General features: G+C 51.2%; 1 protein-coding gene across 2 annotated transcripts in view; it reads left to right on the top strand.

The window, feature by feature from the left end:
- Positions 1–18: 18 nt before the first annotated feature.
- VOPP1 (VOPP1 WW domain binding protein) overlaps positions 19–16,774 on the top strand; it is an 85,509-nt gene continuing 68,753 nt past the window's right edge. The window contains exon 1 of one of the 2 annotated variants that reach the window (XM_047763257.1): positions 19–234. In XM_047763257.1, the coding sequence (XP_047619213.1) occupies positions 181–234 (54 nt within the window). In that variant the 5' untranslated portion in view covers positions 19–180. The remainder of the gene's footprint in view (positions 235–16,774) is intronic. The other variant, XM_047763256.1, reaches the window with a different exon arrangement.

The following is a 16,774-nucleotide window of genomic DNA, read 5'->3' as shown; positions in this document are numbered from 1 at the left end:
CTGGGGGCGCGCGTGCCGGGGGCGGAGCGGGGCGAGGGCTTGCGCGGCGCTTCCCGGCTCCGCGTGTGCCCGCGCGCCCCTGCGCCCCGGGGGCCTGATCCCGCCCGCCCGCCCGCCTGCTGGCCGCCGCTCGAGAGCCTCGCCGCGGACCGGCGCCTGCGACCCGGAGGACGCGCAGCCATGGGCCGCCTGCCCGGGAGGGTGGCGGCGCTGCTGCTCGGGCTGCTCGTAGAGGTAGGGCCGGGCCGGGCCGGGCGGGGCTGAGCGGGAGCGGCACCGAGGCGCCCGGGAGACCGTCTGCCCGAGCCCCGAGGGCTGAGGCCCGAGGGGCAGCGCCTCACCCACCCGCCCGGATCCCGGTGCGGAAGGCGTCGATCGGAGCCCTGGTGGCGGGGTCGCCCCCGTCCTCCCCTCTCTTCTCACGCCCCTCCATCCCCCCGACCGCGTTACGGATTCTTGCGCGTCGGGAGGACACGGGAGCCCCCTTTGCGGGCCGTGCGCCCCTTCCCCTGCCCGAGGGCCCCGGCTCGGGGTGGGGGTGAGGGTCCCAGGAGTGGCGCAGGCGCAGAGTTGGGGCGCCCAGCGGTTTGGGGCTGGGGCGGGGGCGCCTCCGGGTCGAGGTGCGAGCGAGCGGAGACGTGGTTGTCGGCAGCGTCACGGGACCGCGAGGGAGATGGCGGGGCTGAGCGGGAGGAAATGTCCCCGCTGGTGAAAACGATGCGCGAAGTGCTCAGACGCGAGGGAAGGACCCCGGAGAGCTGGGGTGGTGGGTGTGGCCTTTTGGAGCCGAGACAGAGGACTTGTTGAAGCCACCACGGAGGAAGCGCTGCTGGCCGCAGCCTCGTGGGGACCTCGGCCGCCCCTGGCTGGAAAGTTGCATCCTGGTTGGGGACCACCCCCTTCTCGCTAAAGCGGGTTCTTTAAAATGTGAGCTGGTGGGGTTCTGGGGTGTGGCCTGGACTAGGCTTATTCCACTCCTTACTCAGCTTTATTGTTTTGAAGGGACTTTTGTTAAATTAGTGAAGTCAAAGTGAATGAGTGATGAGAGTCTTATGTTTGTGTCTTTTCTATTTGGGGTAGTAAAACTCTTTTCTTTAATAGTTGGGTGTTGTCCTGGAAATGACTCCTTGGTTTCCCTCCTTTATTATTTATTTATTATCTTTTTAGGGTCGCACCTGCGGCATATGGAAATTTCCAGGCTAGGGGTCCAAGCGGAGCTGCACCTGAGGGCTGTGCCGCGGCCACAGTAACTTGGGGTCCCAGCTGTGTCTGCGACCTGCACCACAGCCACAGCAACATGGGATCTGAGCCACATCTGTGACCTACAGCACAGCTCCCTGGCTACTCCGGATCCTTAGCCCACTGGTGGGGGCCGGGGATTGAAGCTGCGTTCTCATGGATGCTAGTTGGGTTTGTTACTGCTGAGCCACAATGGAAACTCCAGTTTCCTTCATTTATAAAGAATTAAATTAATTCATTAAGAACTAAATTAAATGTTACAAAATGTTGGGAGAGTCAGTCTTAACTCTCCTGGAAGGAGGGCTGATGGAAAGGTTTCTCGAGCCTGGCTTGGCCATAGCAAAGACTTCCTGGTTTTGTTCTTCTATCTCCCTGTCTGAGTGGTTCGTGTTTTTGTAGACTGCCCTCCACTTGCCTTCTTTTCATTTATTCGGGATTCTATGACCTTAGGAATCGCATCTCCCAGGTCGTCACTGACGGAGTAACAGAGAAGTGAAACTGAGACCACTATTCACAAAGAAACAGATGCGTCTGTACCTAGGCATACAGTCTCCCCAACTTTTAAATCTGCCCTTGCTGAAATCATCTAGCGTTTCATTGGTTGTAACCTCCCTAAGGTCTTTTTTTATTAGTTTATTTTTAATTTTTTACATTTTATGGCTACATCCGTGGCACGTGGAAGTTCCCCAGGCCAGGGATTGAATCCAAGCTGCAGCAGTGAGCCTTCGAGGCACCTGCGACAACACGTGATTCTTTAACCCACTGCGCCAGGCCAGGAATTGAAACCATGCCCCTGCAGCGACCCCAGCAGCTGCAGTTGAATTCTTAACCCACTGTGCCACCGTGGGAACTCCTCCCCAAGGTCCTTCATGTATGTGGTTCTGTGCCCCTGTATGTAGCCAAGACTGCCTTACGGACCCAGTTCTTTCCAAAGTAGATGCTGTGTTGCATAGGAATGTCGACTGAGACACAACACACAACCTAAAAGTTAAGGATTATGTTTCATTCCTCAGAGATACTCAGGACATAAGCCCTGGAGACAGGCTCCCAGGTCGCTCTGAGCGACTGTTCCAAAGAGGTCAGGGAGGAGTCAGGATATATGGGAGTTTTTGCAAAAAACAAACAAAAAAACCCCCCAGAAAACACACACACACAAACCATCTCCCCCCAAACCAAAGACCAAAACCTCACAAAAGCAGGTAGTTGGAAAGTCAAAAGATTATGGTTAATTAAAGAAAACCAGACAGCTCAAGTAAATGAATTTAGTGCTTTTATGGGAAGATGGAAGTGTCTGGGCTCATTGAAGTCACTCCTTGACGTGCGCCTTGACTGCTTAGGGCAACCAGCTTTTCTCCATCCTGACTCCCCTCAGGGTGCGGTCAGGGGCCGCCACAGTGGCCGATGGCTACGTGGGTACAACATCCTTTGTTTACTGCTGTGGCAGGTGACATTCTTCGTCCACAGGAATTTATCATCTTCATACAGAGTTCAAATCATGCCGGAAAGGTGAGGCGATCTTAAGCAGAACGGTGACAACATGAATTCAAACGACGAAATTGGTGCTTTCACAAAGTCACATATCTAGATGATGGATAATTTTTGTTTTCATGGGATGAGAGCCCTTTTTTTCCGTAATTGTCCCAGGCACCCGTATTTTTAGAAGTGATTTTTGTTTTTTCATTGTAGTTGGTTAACCGGGCTGTCAGCGCTCTGCTGTAGAGCAGAGTGACCCAGCGAGACGTACACACACACACACACACACACACACACACACACACACACGTCCTTCCTCTCACACTACCCTCCACCGTGCTCCACAAGGGACTAGACACAGTTCCCAGGGCTACACAGCAGGACCTCACTGCCCATCTGCTCCAAAGGAAACAGTTTGCATCTATAAACCCTGGGTTCCTGGTCCACCCCCTTCACCCCCCCCCCACCTCCGACAACCACCTCCTCTGGTCTCCAGGTCCATGCGTTTCTTTTCTGTGGAAAGGTTCGTTTGTGCCGTACACCAGACCCCAGATGCAAGTGACATCATAGGGTGTCCGTCCTTCTCCCTCTGACCCACCTGACCCAGCACGAGAGTCTCCAGTCCCATCCATGTTGCTGCAAATGGCACTGTCCTGTCCCCCCTCACGGCTGAGGGGTACTCCATGTGTTTACAGACCACGTCTTTTTAATCTATTCATCGGTCAGTGGACAGTTAGGTGGTTTCCATGTCTTGGCTATGGCCAAGCACCCATTTTTGTCTGTGGTGGAGAGGGGTCTCTGAGGAATTAGGATTTCTTTCTGATTTATCACGTGGAATTTTATACATGAGATACGTATATGAGATGTTTTCAGCTTAGGTGGATGGCTCTGACTTTCATCTAAAGTTGGTTGTTATCAGTACCCCTCTGATGCTTTTGAAGTCCTGACTCACATACATAAAAGGGCAGCTTCCTTTGCCCAGGAGGTGCAGAAGCACAGGGATCTCTTCAAGTTGAGCGCCCAAGATAATCGAGGGAGATATTTGAAGACGTCTGACAGCCAGCTGCAACCTGGGATACTTGACCTTGTTTCTTTGTTCTACTTGAGTGGGTTCCATTGTAGTCCTCGTGCAGTTGATTATAAACCACCCGGCAGCCTCCATGCCGTCCTGGCCTCTGGCATATCCTCTTCCTCACCGGCAGGACTTACCGCCAGTGGGAATGGGGCTTTGCTAGTGAAAAGTCCTTGAGCAAAAAAGTGATCTAAAAGCTGTTAAAAATGAAATGAAATGAAATGAAATAAAATCTGTTTACGAAGAGCTTTCCTGGAATTCCCTTGGGGCGCAACAGGTTAAGGCTCCAGTGTTGTCACTGCAGAGGCTCAGGTTGCCGCAGTGGCACAGGTTCAGTCCCTTGCCTGGGAATTTCCACATGCCTCAGGGGAGGCCCCAAAAAATAAAGAATAAAAATGAAAGGGCTTTCCTCCCCTGCCTCGCATCCTTTTGTAGAAATTCACTTACCTACTAGACTGTGTATGTGTTTTTACTTAGCAAACACTTTCAGATGCTTACCCTCTGCGGGCATTATTCTAAGCACTTTAAAAATATTAACTCATCAGTCTTCTTAGCCATCGCTTTTATTCCCGTTTCTGTTTTACATGGGAGATGGTTAAGAGCTTGTCCGCAGTCTCAGTGCTGTGACGTGTGAGGGCTTGAGATGTCAGCCCGGGCAGTGGCCCCAGCTCCCCGTGCTGTGCTGCTGCCTCTCCCGCTGCTGGACAGAGACACGGAGAGAATGGGTGCGCAGTGGGCCCCTTGGAGAGGTCTTCGTCCCACGAAACAGGTAAACCAGCAGAAGGCCCTCTAGGAACTCAGTCACGTTTCTCCAGGGGAGCCATAATTTAGCCTCCAAACCATTACGCTGGAGAGTGACACTGGGGGCTGTGAGCAGTCGTGCCCGTTTAGTGGGCATCAGCGGGAGCAACCTGGAAGCCCAGGCTGGGCTGAAAGTAGGAACAGGCTGCTGATGGCACCTCTTCCCCAGGGAGGCTTCTGGGGAGCTCATTACTCAAGTGACCTTTCCTCTCCGTTAACTTGAAGGTGCCTGTGAACTTCAAGGGAAGCCAGGGAGGGGTTCCCAGGCACCTGGGCCACGAGTGTGACCGCAGGGCAGGGGGACCCCACAGCTCTTTTTGGGTCACGAGATCCTCACGTCCTGTGTTTTTCTCCTGTGCTTGGGTCCACGTGAGGCCCTGAGACCAGCACCTGCAGGGAGCGTGACGGTGCTGAGCCATCTCTCCTAGTAACCCTGGCGAGGCAATTCCCGGTGGCACGAGCACCTTAGAAACTGAAAAAGAAAAGCGGTTTCAAGCCTGATTACGCCTTAGGGGAACCTGGGGAGTCATCAGGCCCTGAGCATATGGGCCGCCTGGGGGCTTTGGCAGAGCGCGTGGTTTTCTAGAGATTGTCACCGCAGTCTGTTTCTAGAGGTCAGGTTGGTGACACTTTTGTAATGTACGGACTACTTACTATTTGTTCTGGGTTCTGTTCTTACTGAAATGAGCCCAGAAATGTATAGGGTACTATTGAGTATGAAATCCTCCCCCGTCCCCGGTGCCAGGGCTGGGGGTTCTGCTGCATCCATTCACCGGAGAAAGAATTCTTTTTTTTTTTTTTAAGCTTTTTAGGGCCGCGCCCGTGGCACATGGAGGTTCCCAGGCTAGGGGTTGAATCGGAGCCGTAGCTGCTGACCTACACCACAGCCACAGCAACGCAGGATCCGAGCCACGTGTGGGACCTACACCACAGCTCACAGCCACGCTGGATCCTTAACCCACTGAGTGAGGCCAGGGATCGAACATGCATCCTCCCAGGTGCTAGTCAGATTTGTTTTCATGGAGCCACCACAGGAACTCCAAGAATTCTTTACTAGATTATTTTATTGATGAGACTGGCATCTGTATCTTTCTGACCCTCCCCTGGAACCAAACGCTGGAATCCTTTGAGCGAGGCTGCCATGTGTTTTCAGAGTTCTGGCCAAAGAGCACTTCTTGCTCTAGAAGAGGGAGCGGTCCCTCCTTAGAGGGTTGGAAAGGGGACCTTCTGAGTATTTTTGTCAACCCCATTGTATTTTGGCATCCAGGAGTCTTGACGTTAGAACCAAGTCCTGCTTCAGAGTGTTTTTTGTCTCTGGCCGAGTGGTTTTGGGCGTCCTGGCATTGCAGTGAACATGGCAGCCCCTGGGTGCCAGTTTTCTGAAATAGACCGTGGCAGCCCTCCCACTCTTGAGAGTTTTTGGAATGTGAGTAACATGCAGTTGGCATGGCAGAGAGCTCTGCAGGGCGTGGGTTATCTCTGGAAGCGCCCAGAAGGCGAGGGGCAGTGAGCAGTGAACCTGGTGGCAAGCACTCCGCTCTCGGTGGGGAAAACTGAGTCCTGATGTGTAAGGAGAGCCCGGCGCCCTGGGCCCAGACCCGGGGCTCTGACCAGCCCTGGCTTTTCCCTTTGGCTTGTGCACGGCCATCGAGACCACCTGGGGGGGCAGTGACCGTAGAAGTCCATGGATTAGGCTGGTGGCCCCTGGGTTGTCTCTCCGGGAGATGGCAAGATGTTGCTTAGAACCTGCGTTTATCCTCTGGGCGAGGGCTCTCACGTGTCACCCTGTCCCTGAGGCCTGCCTTGGCCCCGCCCTATACAACATTCAACCCAGCTCCCTCCCAGCTCTTTCTTTGACTAATTCCCTCCTTTCTCTCTATCTATTACCTTTAAAATAGGATTTTTTTTCCTTTTTTTTTTTTTTTTTTTTTTTTTGACTGCTGCCCTGGCTTGATGTGGGATCTCAGTTCCCAGACCAGGGATTAAACCCAGGGCCGCAGCAGTGAAAACACCGCATCTGAACCACGGGACCACCAGGGAACTCCCCAAATAGGATGGCATTTACCTTCCACAATCTACCTGATATAGGAGCAAAGGTGTTGATTTGTTTTGTTAACCCAAGCAGCCTCTGATCCTGGAACCGTACCTGGCCCAAAGTAGGGACTCTAAATATTTGAATGAGTAAGGAGATGAATGAGTAATGACCTTGGGGGAGGGCGCTGAGGGGTCTATGGCAGGAGAGGGGAAGGTGATTGATGAGCTGTGGACTCTGAAGGAGGCCCTGTGTGCCAGGACTTAGTGCTTGTCATTAATGAACACCTCTAGTGATGGCAGCTCCTTCTCTCTTAAGGGCAAGCATCAACTTTTTGGGCAATTGCGGTTGTTAAAGTTTTCGGTTACATTGAGTAGAAATGTCTGCATTATTTCTACCTGGTTCTACCTGGTTCTGTACCTGCGGGCTTTTCTGAAGAAATAGAATCACAGTGACAGCCCCTCAGTATTTGAGCAGCTGTGCCGGTCCCCACCGTTCTTCCCCAGCTTCCTCGCCTTCTGCCGTTTCTCCAAGACCCGGTTTTGAATCATTTCACCGTCCTCACAGCTGCCCTTTGGAAACTGCCAAACTGGACGGACCGTGATCAGGAAATCATCCCTGTCTGAAAACACCGGTCCCAGAAAGAGGCCACCCCATGAATCCACTGCAAACACGGATCAACATTTCAAAGTTAACCCTGGGAAAAACGTTTGAGCTTTATGTCGAAAACAAACCAACCAACCCCAGCTTGTACAAATAGATGAATTTGACCTTAAATCCCCATTTTTTTAGACTTGAATCAGTTTTTTAGGCAGGTGGGAAGGGAGAATTAATGTTTCTGATAAAAGTTTGTGATGCTGTATGACTGGGTCACTTTGCAGCACAGCAGAAATTGGCACAACATGGTAAATCAACTCTACTTTAGTCTAAAAAAAGTCTGCGATGCATAACAGCCTGGCTTTCACTTGACATCCCAAACTAGCAGCATGATCCTAGTAAGGTTTTTTCCCTTATTTTACAGAATTACTTGCTCTAGTAATCAAACCCCACCCTATGTCCACCTCCAGCTTCTCTTGTCTTTTCTTTTCTTTTCTTTTTTTTTTCTGCTTTTTAGGGCTGCACCCATGGCATATGGAAGTTCCCAGGGTAGAGGTTGAATCAGAGCCATAGCTGCCAGCCACAGCCACACCAGATCCAAGCCATGGCTGCTCACTACACCACAGCTCACAGCAACTTGGGATCCTTAACTCACTGAGCCAGGCCAGGGATCGAACCCGCATCCTCATGGATGCTAGTCGTGCTCATTACTGCTGAGCCACAGTGGGAACCTCCTCTTGTTCATTTTTATTCATACCATTCTCCTTTGGACATCTGTGGAGTCATTATTAGGGGGTCCCTGCCAGATTCTTCTGTCCCTTTCATAGACGTGGAGAGGTACGGCGTCTTTGGGGGAATCTGCAGGATCCCTTTGCTCTCCGTTTGTGGTGTATTTGTGGTGTTCTCGCCCGTGACCCTGCCGGCAGAGGTTGCTTCTGGAGGAGCTGCTCGTGTGAAGTGGGCAGGGGTGTTGCTGTGCTGTTTTAGAAGGAGCGAGTTCGGTGTCCAGTTGTTTTATCGTGCAGCCTTTGGCTTGCCTCCCATGTCACCCCACTGGGACTTGGTTGAACCATAAGGATGTGGCTCTCCCTGTGGGCGTGGTCTCTCCCTGGCACTGGCGCCTCTCTCCCTGGCAACCCTTGTTTGGACTGTTTAACTTAGGCAGCAAAGATGAGCCGAGAGATTCCCACTGTGTTTGCACTGATACTTAAATCTGTTTCACACGTGCTGCAGGTAACCACAGAGTCTTTAACAGCATAGAGCTGTTTAGTATAATATTTAAACCCTAAACTGAGGTCTGTGCATTGACTCCAATTCCATTTTGCAGTACGTCCTCCATCTCATCTTCTTAGGCCTGTCAACATCTGAATACTATTTTTTGTTTTTGTTTCATTTTTGAGTACTATTTTTTATTTTATTTTATTGTACTGTATTTTTTGCTTTCTAGGGACGCAGCTGCAGCATGTGGAGGTTCCCAGGCGAGGGGTCACATCGGAGCTGCTGCTGCCAGCCTACACCACAGCCACAGCAACGCCAGATCCGAGCCACATCTGCGACCTACACCACAGCTCAGGGCAATGCCGGATCCCTGACCCAGTGAGTGAGGCCAGGGATCGAACCTGCATCCTCATGGATACTAGTAGGATTCTTTTCCACTCTGCCACAATGGGAATGCCTTGAATACTCTTTTCTTTTTTTTTTTTTTTATCTTTTTGCCTTTTCTAGGGCCACTCCTGTGGCATATGGAGGTTCCCAGGCTAGGATTGAACCTGCAACCTCATGGTTCCTAGTCAGATTCGCTAACCACTGCGCCGTGACAGGAACTCCTGAATACTCTTTTCTTAAATTGTATTTATTTTTAAAATTTTATTAGCGTATAGGTGATTTACAGTGTTGTGTCACTTTTTGCTGTACAGCATATGGTGGCCCAGTCTCCTCTATCTGTACACATACACACGTTATACACACACATTCTTTTTGCTAATGTTGTCTTCCATCCCGGTCTGTCTGTCCCAAGAGGCTGAATACAGTTCCCTGGGCTATATAGCAGGAGCTCATTGCGAGTCCATTCTAAATGTGAAGACTGCTTTTTTGTTCTCTTTTTTTAGGGCCGCACCTGCCGCATATGGAGGTTCCCAGGCTAGGGGTCGAATCGGAGTTGTAGCCGCTGGCCTACACCACAGCCACAGCAACGCCAGATCCGAGCTGCATCTGTGACCTACACCACAGCTCACGGCCACGCTGGATCCTTAACCCACTGAGCGAGGCCAGGGATCAAACCCGCAATCTCGTGGTTCCTAGTCGGATTCGTTTCTGCTGCGCCGTGACAGGAACTCCGTGAATGCTACTTTTTAAAATCCAGTATCCTTTATGGTTTTGGTTATTATACACCATTGTTGGCTTTAGCCAGCGGGGTAATGGAAGTATTGAACAGAGCCAAGTCAAAGATGGAGACTGGCGTTCCCCTCGTGGCTCAGCGGTTAATGAACCCGACGAGGATCTATGAGGACGCAGGTTCAATCCCTGGCTTTGCTCAGTGGGTTAAGGATCCGGCGTTGCCATGAGCTGTGGTGTAGGTCGTAGACACGGCTTGGATCCTGTGTTGCTGTGACTGTGGCAAAGGCCGGCAGCTGTAGCTCTGATTGGACCCCTAGCCTGGGAACCTCCGTATGCCGTGGGTGCCGCCCTAAAAAGACCAAAAAAAACAAACAACAAAAAAAAAAACAAAAAAAAACCAGGGATGGAAATCTAGGAGGTTGTGGGAAGCAAGTCCCAGCCTCAGGGCATCACGCTTGCACCTGCAGGGTCTCCTCCTTCCTTAAAAGCTCAACAAACTCAGCTGATTACTGCCGACCTCAAGATGCCTTCCAAGGAGCTTAGCCTTAGATTCTTTTCGGGAACTCTGGCTTCTTTCTGTTATTCTTTTTTTTTTTTTTTTAACTTATTTCTTGTCACTTTCCTCCTGACCGCTTTTTTTTTAGCTCAGAGATTGTCAAAATTTGTTTGTACGCTCATGTAAGTAATTTTCGAAAACTATATCCCCCTCACATATTTTTAAGTTGACATGTGATCTTTTTTTATTGTCGACTTAAAATGCACAGCGTGAGAGTTGTGAGTTCTGTTTTATTGGGGGCAAAATGAAGACTTAAGCCCGGGAGGCAGCCTCTCAAGTAACCCTGAGAAAACTGATTTCAAAGAGTCCCCGACAGACTCCTCCATCCTCCCATCCCTAGAAAAGTGCTAACGTCACCTCTGGAGGTGAGCAGGGAGCAGGGATTGTGGGAGTTGAGCAACAAAGGGCAGGTATTAGGAACAAAAGATTACTGTCGATAAAAGAACCCCAGAGATCTCACATTAAGAAGGAGTTTAGGGCTGTCCTAAGTATGGGAAGATGCAAAGTCGGAAATCGTTCCGTGACTATGAGCCTCAGCTCCCGGGGCCAGTATCCGGGGACCAGTATCCTGGGTTTTCTCATCCTGAGGGCTCACCCAGGGAGTGGCTGCCGTCTGCCGGCTGCTAGATGGCAGGGGTTCTTAGTTTTCTTCCTGAGTGCCCTCAGCGCTCCCCGTGTCCAAGGTGGCTCCAGTCGCTGGTGACCGTGACAGCCTTTGTGTATCGACATGGCAATATTTTATTTCTCATGACTCATGAATAGGAGCCAAGGAGAGCAATGATTTGCTCTCTTGTGTAGTGTGAAAATTAAACTAGAACAGCCCTCTTTTAACGTACACAGTGGACTCTAAATGCCAGCGGCAATTTGATCCTGATGATTGTGGACAGAGAAAGGGTGTTGCCTGCTCTGTGGGTAAACAAAGGATGTTTCGGCCCTCAAGCCTGCATCTTGAGGGGATTCCGGATGGGAAAAAAATTGGATACTGGCCCTAGATCGTTAAGATGCACATCAGAGGAGTGATTTCAAAGAGCCCAGACAGACTCTTGCCTCTTCCCAGACACAGAAAAGGGCGAAATTCATTAACTGGAGATGTCCGGTTTTCTTTAACAGGAACTTTGTTCCTGAAAATGGGAAGTTCCACTACCTGTTTTTTGGAGGTTTTTAAAAAGTCTTTTTTTCTTTTTTGTTTTTATGGCTGCACCTGTGGCATATGGAAGTTCCTGGCCCAGGGGTTGAATCAGAGCTGCCGCTGAGGCCTACACCACAGCCACGGCAACACGGGATCTGAGCGGCATCTGCTACCTACGTCAGGTTGCAGCAGTTTCGGATCCTTAACCCGTTGAGTGAGGCCAAGGATCGAACCTGCCCGAATCCTTATGGACACCATGTTGGGTTCTTAACCTGCCGAGACACAAAAGGGAACACCTTTCTTTTCTTTTTTGGCCACACCCATGGCATGTGAACCCTCCCAGGCCAGGGATCGAACCTGTGCCACAGCTATAACCAGAGCCACAGCAGTGACAACGCTGGCTCCTTAACCCTGCCATGTCTTTTTTTCTTTTTCTTTCTTTCTTTTTTTTTTTTTGCTCTTTTTAGGGCTGAACCCGTGGCATATGGAAGTTCCCAGGCTAGGGGTCAAATCCGAGCCGTACCCACTGGCCTAGGCCACAGCCACAGCAACACCAGATCAGAGCTTGGTCTGTGACCTACACCACAGCTCCCAGCAACACCGGATCCATAACCCACTGAGTGAGGCCAGGGATCGAACCCGAGTCCTCATGGATGCTAGTCCAGTTTCTTATCGCTGAGCCACGGCAGGAACTCCCTGCCCTGTCTTCTTGACTAGGCCTCTACCTTAGCTTTCCTCGTCTGTCTGCACCACCAAGTTTAGTAAGAATCTTGGCATGAATCCCCCTACCCTTCATGTCCAGTGTCTTTGACCTGCCTTCAGCAAGAATTTTGTCAAATCAGTTCAGCAGAAACTCCCCTTCCTCCGTGGCTCCTCCTGGTGACATCCATTCTCTGGCCTGTCACTTGGCTCCTTGGTGCTGTATCCCCCTTGTCCTTGCTGCGTTTGGAGAGGACCGAGCACCACAGTCTTGAAGGACAGAGGGCTGTCTGTTGATCAGCGTCGATGCCAGCATTGGCAGTGGCCTTCGGCAGATGCTCCCCTGGTTTCAGTTTAGCCCAGCACATCTTAGTACGCGTGGGGGGGTGGGGGAGGCGTGCCTTGCTTTGTAAAGAGAAGGGGACAGGGAAGGGGACCTTGCACGGCCGCTTGACCGGCATCTTCACCAGAGCCTGTCTTTTCAGGCAGGTCAGTTGTAGGAAGGCAGGTCCTTGGAAGGTGAGGCTGAGAAATTTGTAGCAGTCTGGGGGAATGTCCCTGAGTAAGGGACAGACGCATCCCTGCCTCTCTGAGCCCCGGCTGCCCTTTAGGGCCTGACCTGGGGCGCTTTTCACAATCGGCCACAGCCTGGAGCCCTTGCCTCCGTCTCTGGGCGCAGGGCCCCAGGCAGCTTTATTTTTTACCAGGCGCCCAGAGCTGCTGCGGAGTTGATGGGAGGGAGTCTTCGGTCACCTTGGCGGGACTAGGAGGCTTGCTGAGGGTCCCTGAAGGCACCAGGCTAATCTGCTTGCCTCTGCTCCCCTGGACTTTGGCATTTCAGCTCCCACGTCGTGATGTGGTCACTGAGCCATCATCCCTCAGATGCGTCCAGGAGGACCATGCTGATCGACCCCCGTGGGCACCGCTAGGTGGTGGACCTGGGCAAGCCGCGCGGGAGCTCCGCACTCAGGCATCTTCATGGGCCGTCGCTGTCTCTGAACCCTTTAGACCCTGTTGGGCAGAGACACCAGCTGGGATGGGGAGCTTGGCTATAGAAGCTTCAGGAGCGAGGCCTGGGCTTTGCGCAGGGAAGGGAGGAGCCGAGCAGGAGGGAAGGTGCAGATGTATGTGAGGTTCAGTGGAAAGCAGTTGCGGCGACCCTGGTGGGATGTCGTGGACTTTGTCGTGAAGGAAACCGCGGTGAAGGTGCGAGAGCTGGGTGGGGAGGGCCCCTGGGACGCTGTGCGCACCCGGGCATCTCAGAGCATCCATGGTTGAGGTTGAGGGTTTGGCGTTGCTTTCTGGTTTTTTTCCTCTTTCACTTAAAGCTTCCATCTATTTTTCTATAAAGCATTCATGATGCAGTGTATAACTTATCGGACACTTTCTATGTGAAGTTAGTTGTTCAGGTACTGACAAAAAAATATCTTTCTGTTTTCTGGACAGTGTTTTAGGCGGATTAAACAAATTTTTTTAAATGAAAGTTTTTAAATTAAGTACCTAAAGATGAAAGTGATTACCATTAAACAAGATAATGATTTAAAAAAAAAATTTTTTTTTTTGGGTCTTTTTAGGGCTGCACCCGCAGCATATGGAGGTTCTCAGGCTAGGGGTCAAATCGGAGCTGTAGCCACTGGCCTACACCCCAGCCACAGCAACGCCAGATCTGAGCCATGAATGTGACCTACACCACAGCTCACGGCAACGCCGGATCCTCAACCCCCTGAGTGAGGCTAGGGATCGAACCTGTATCCTCATGGATGCTGGTCAGATTCGTTTCCACTGAGCCATGAGGGGAACTCCTAAAAAAAAAAAAATTATTGGAGTGTAGTTAACTTGGAAGTTGTGTTAGTTTCATGTGCACACCACAGTGAATCATTTATACATGTACACATATCCGTTCCTTTTCAGGCTCTTTTCCCATGTGGGTTATTATGCGGGATTGAGTAGATTACCCTGTGCTGTGCAGAAGGTCCTTGACACCTGTCTACACTGAACACAGGGGTGTGTACAGTCAATCTCAACCCCCAGTGGATCCGTCCCATCCCGAATTTCCCCTTTGGTAACCATGAATTTGGTTTCAAAACCTTTGCGTCTGTTTCTGTTTCGTAAATTCTTTTGTGTCCTTTGTTGCTGAATTCCACGTATTAGTGAACACGTCTTATGTGTCTTTCTCTGACTTCCCTTAGTATGATAATTTCGAGGCCCATCCACGTTACTGCAAACGGCATTATTTCATTCATTTTTATGGTTGAGGAATATGCCATTGTCTATTTGTACCACAGCGTCTCTTTTTTTAATTTTTATGAATTTTAATGTTGACTACGTGAAAGATTTATAGATGTAATCCATGCAATCCACAGCTCTTTGAGAGTCTCTGAAATTCTGAAAACTGTAAAAGGATCCTGAGTCCAAGTTGCAGAACCAATGCCATGAAATACAGGGTCCGTAGGTCACAGATACTCAGTGGCTCAGCCCTTCCTGAGGCGCTGTTATTCTTTCTGTTCAAGTGACTCGGTGAATTTATTACGTCCATGGGTGTACAGCGATCACCACAATCCAGTTTTGGAGGATTTCTGTCCTGCGACCCCAGCGCCTCCCCTCTTCTTTATCTAATCCTCTGTTGACGGGCAGTTAGGGGGCTTCCATGCCTTGGCTGTTGTAAACAGTGCTGCGGTGAACACTGGGGGTGCTTGTATCTTTTTGAATTATGGCTTTCTCTGGCTAGATGTCCAGGAGCGGGATTCCTGGGTCATACGGTGGTTCTCTAGTTTTTTAAGGAAGCTCCTTACCGTTCCCCATAGCGGCTGCACCAGCTTACAGACCCACCACCTGTGTAGGCTGGTTCCCTTTCGTGCACACCCTCTCCAGCACTCGTTATTTGTAGACTCCTTGATGATGGCTGTTCGGACCAGTGTGAGGTGATACCTCATTGTGGTTTTGAGCTGCATGTCTCTGATAACGGGGAGAGCATCTTTTCATGTGTGTTTCAGGGTCAGCATTTCTAATAGTCCTGTGGACACAGCCAAGGGTCCTGGCTTGCCTCCTCGTGGCACGGGGACAGAGGAAGAGGTGGCTCTGGAGCTGGGATTTGTGGGGGCGGCATGGCAGTACGTCAGGAGTAAGAGTTCTAGGGGCTTATTGTTTAGGTGGCGCACCGAGGGTCGTTGCTGCAGCGCGTGAAGCTAGAAGAGGGTTGATGGCTTGTTGCTTTTACCGCTTCCTTGCGGGAGAGGAACGGGGTACAGAATTGGGCTACCTGGGCTTGGGCCGGCTGAGCCGGGTGAGCGAGGTCAGCTCTGTGGGCAGTGGCTCTTCTTGGAGCCTTCCTCCCGCACAGGAGTCCTATTTTTCCCATGAGGCTAGAGGAGTCAGCCTCTTCAGGAGGCGTCTGTCTGGTCCCTTTCCAAGTGTCAGTGTGACCTGGCTGATGTATTTCATGCGGCTGCCAAGAGTGGCAGTCGGCTTATTTTAGGAGGGTTGTCACAACTAGAACTGGTACCTTTTCTGGCTCCCACCCTTTGGACCGGCGTTCAGTTGTGTGTGAAGTTCTTCTTTTGGTAGATGGCTCTGGATCTCATTGAAATCATCAGCCCATCAGAGTTCCCGTTGTGGCTGAGCGGGTCAAGGACCTGACATAGTCTCTGTGAGGATGCGGGCTGGATCCCTGGCCTCGCTCAGTGGGTTCAGGATCCAGCGTGGCCGTGAGCTGTGGTGTAGGTCACAGTTGCGGCTCGGATCTGGCGTTGCCGTGGCTGTGGCGGAGGCCGGCACCTGCGGCTCCCATCCACCCCCTAGCCCGGGAACTTCCCTATGCCGCAGGTGGGGCCCTAAAAAGAAAGAAAGAAAGAAGCCATCGTCCCAGAGAGCCGAGAGACCGAGGAGAAAGGACACTTGTACTGTCCACCTGGCACCTAACGTCCCCTGACCGAAGTTGGTGCGCTTTGAACCCAACCGTGAATACGGTTAAGTCTTCAGAAGGAAACAGTGTTTGAAGGTGTTTAAAGGTTGACAGTGGAGCTCGCTCCTCTCTGACCTCAAACGCTGCCTCCTCTTTGCTGTCTGCTCTGTTTGTTAGCAAGTCTGCTTTAGGATTGCTGAAAAGGACTCCGGACCCTAAAATAGCTGCTTCTCTGACCGTCAGCTTCACCAGCATGCCAGAGGTGTTGGCCTTCAGCCTCCTGCGTTTTAGGTCTGAAGTCTTTATTTGGTGGGGTCGTCGGTGACAGTGTGGGTGGATTTAAGGCTGAATGTGGGAGGTGGGGGCTTGCGCAGCACGGGGCACCGTCACGCTGCCTCTGCAAGGAGGTCTCTTGGGAGACCGGAGCGGAGCGTTTCCAGGGGGTTGGGCCCCCCCATGGGTTAGAGCCGTGTCTCTCTGCCATGCCGTTGATAGATAAATCCGCAGGTGTAAAACAGCCGCGTTATTTGTGTGAGTTTATGTTTATTTCTCTGGGGGAAGTTTAACGTCAACATTTGAAAAAGACAGAGGGATTTTCTTGTGTGCCTCTGCTGACGGAGTCCTTATGAGGCCGTGTGTTGATGAGAATGCCTTTGGACCTGAGTCACCACAGGAAATCCAGTTCGCATGATGTGACCGTGAGGAAATATATTACTTCCCATGGGAAGAGGTACGGTGCTGGGGTTCCCTCAGGGTGGGTCACTCAGGGGCTCTGTGCCGTCCTCAGGTTCTTTCCAGTTTTTTTTCCTTTTGCCATTATCTGGGGTGGATCTGTCCTTGGGGTTGCAGGAGTTTTTTATAATGTGCAAATAAGTCAACTATCCACAGCATCTCAGTTAGGACATAGATGTGTTTGTTCTGTTATGGCCCATAATACT

Source organism: Phacochoerus africanus, chromosome 16, assembly GCF_016906955.1.
Source record: "Phacochoerus africanus isolate WHEZ1 chromosome 16, ROS_Pafr_v1, whole genome shotgun sequence".
NCBI lineage: Eukaryota > Metazoa > Chordata > Mammalia > Artiodactyla > Suidae > Phacochoerus > Phacochoerus africanus.
The sequence above is the reverse complement of the archived record's forward strand: the minus strand, read 5'-3'. Positions and strand labels throughout refer to the sequence as shown.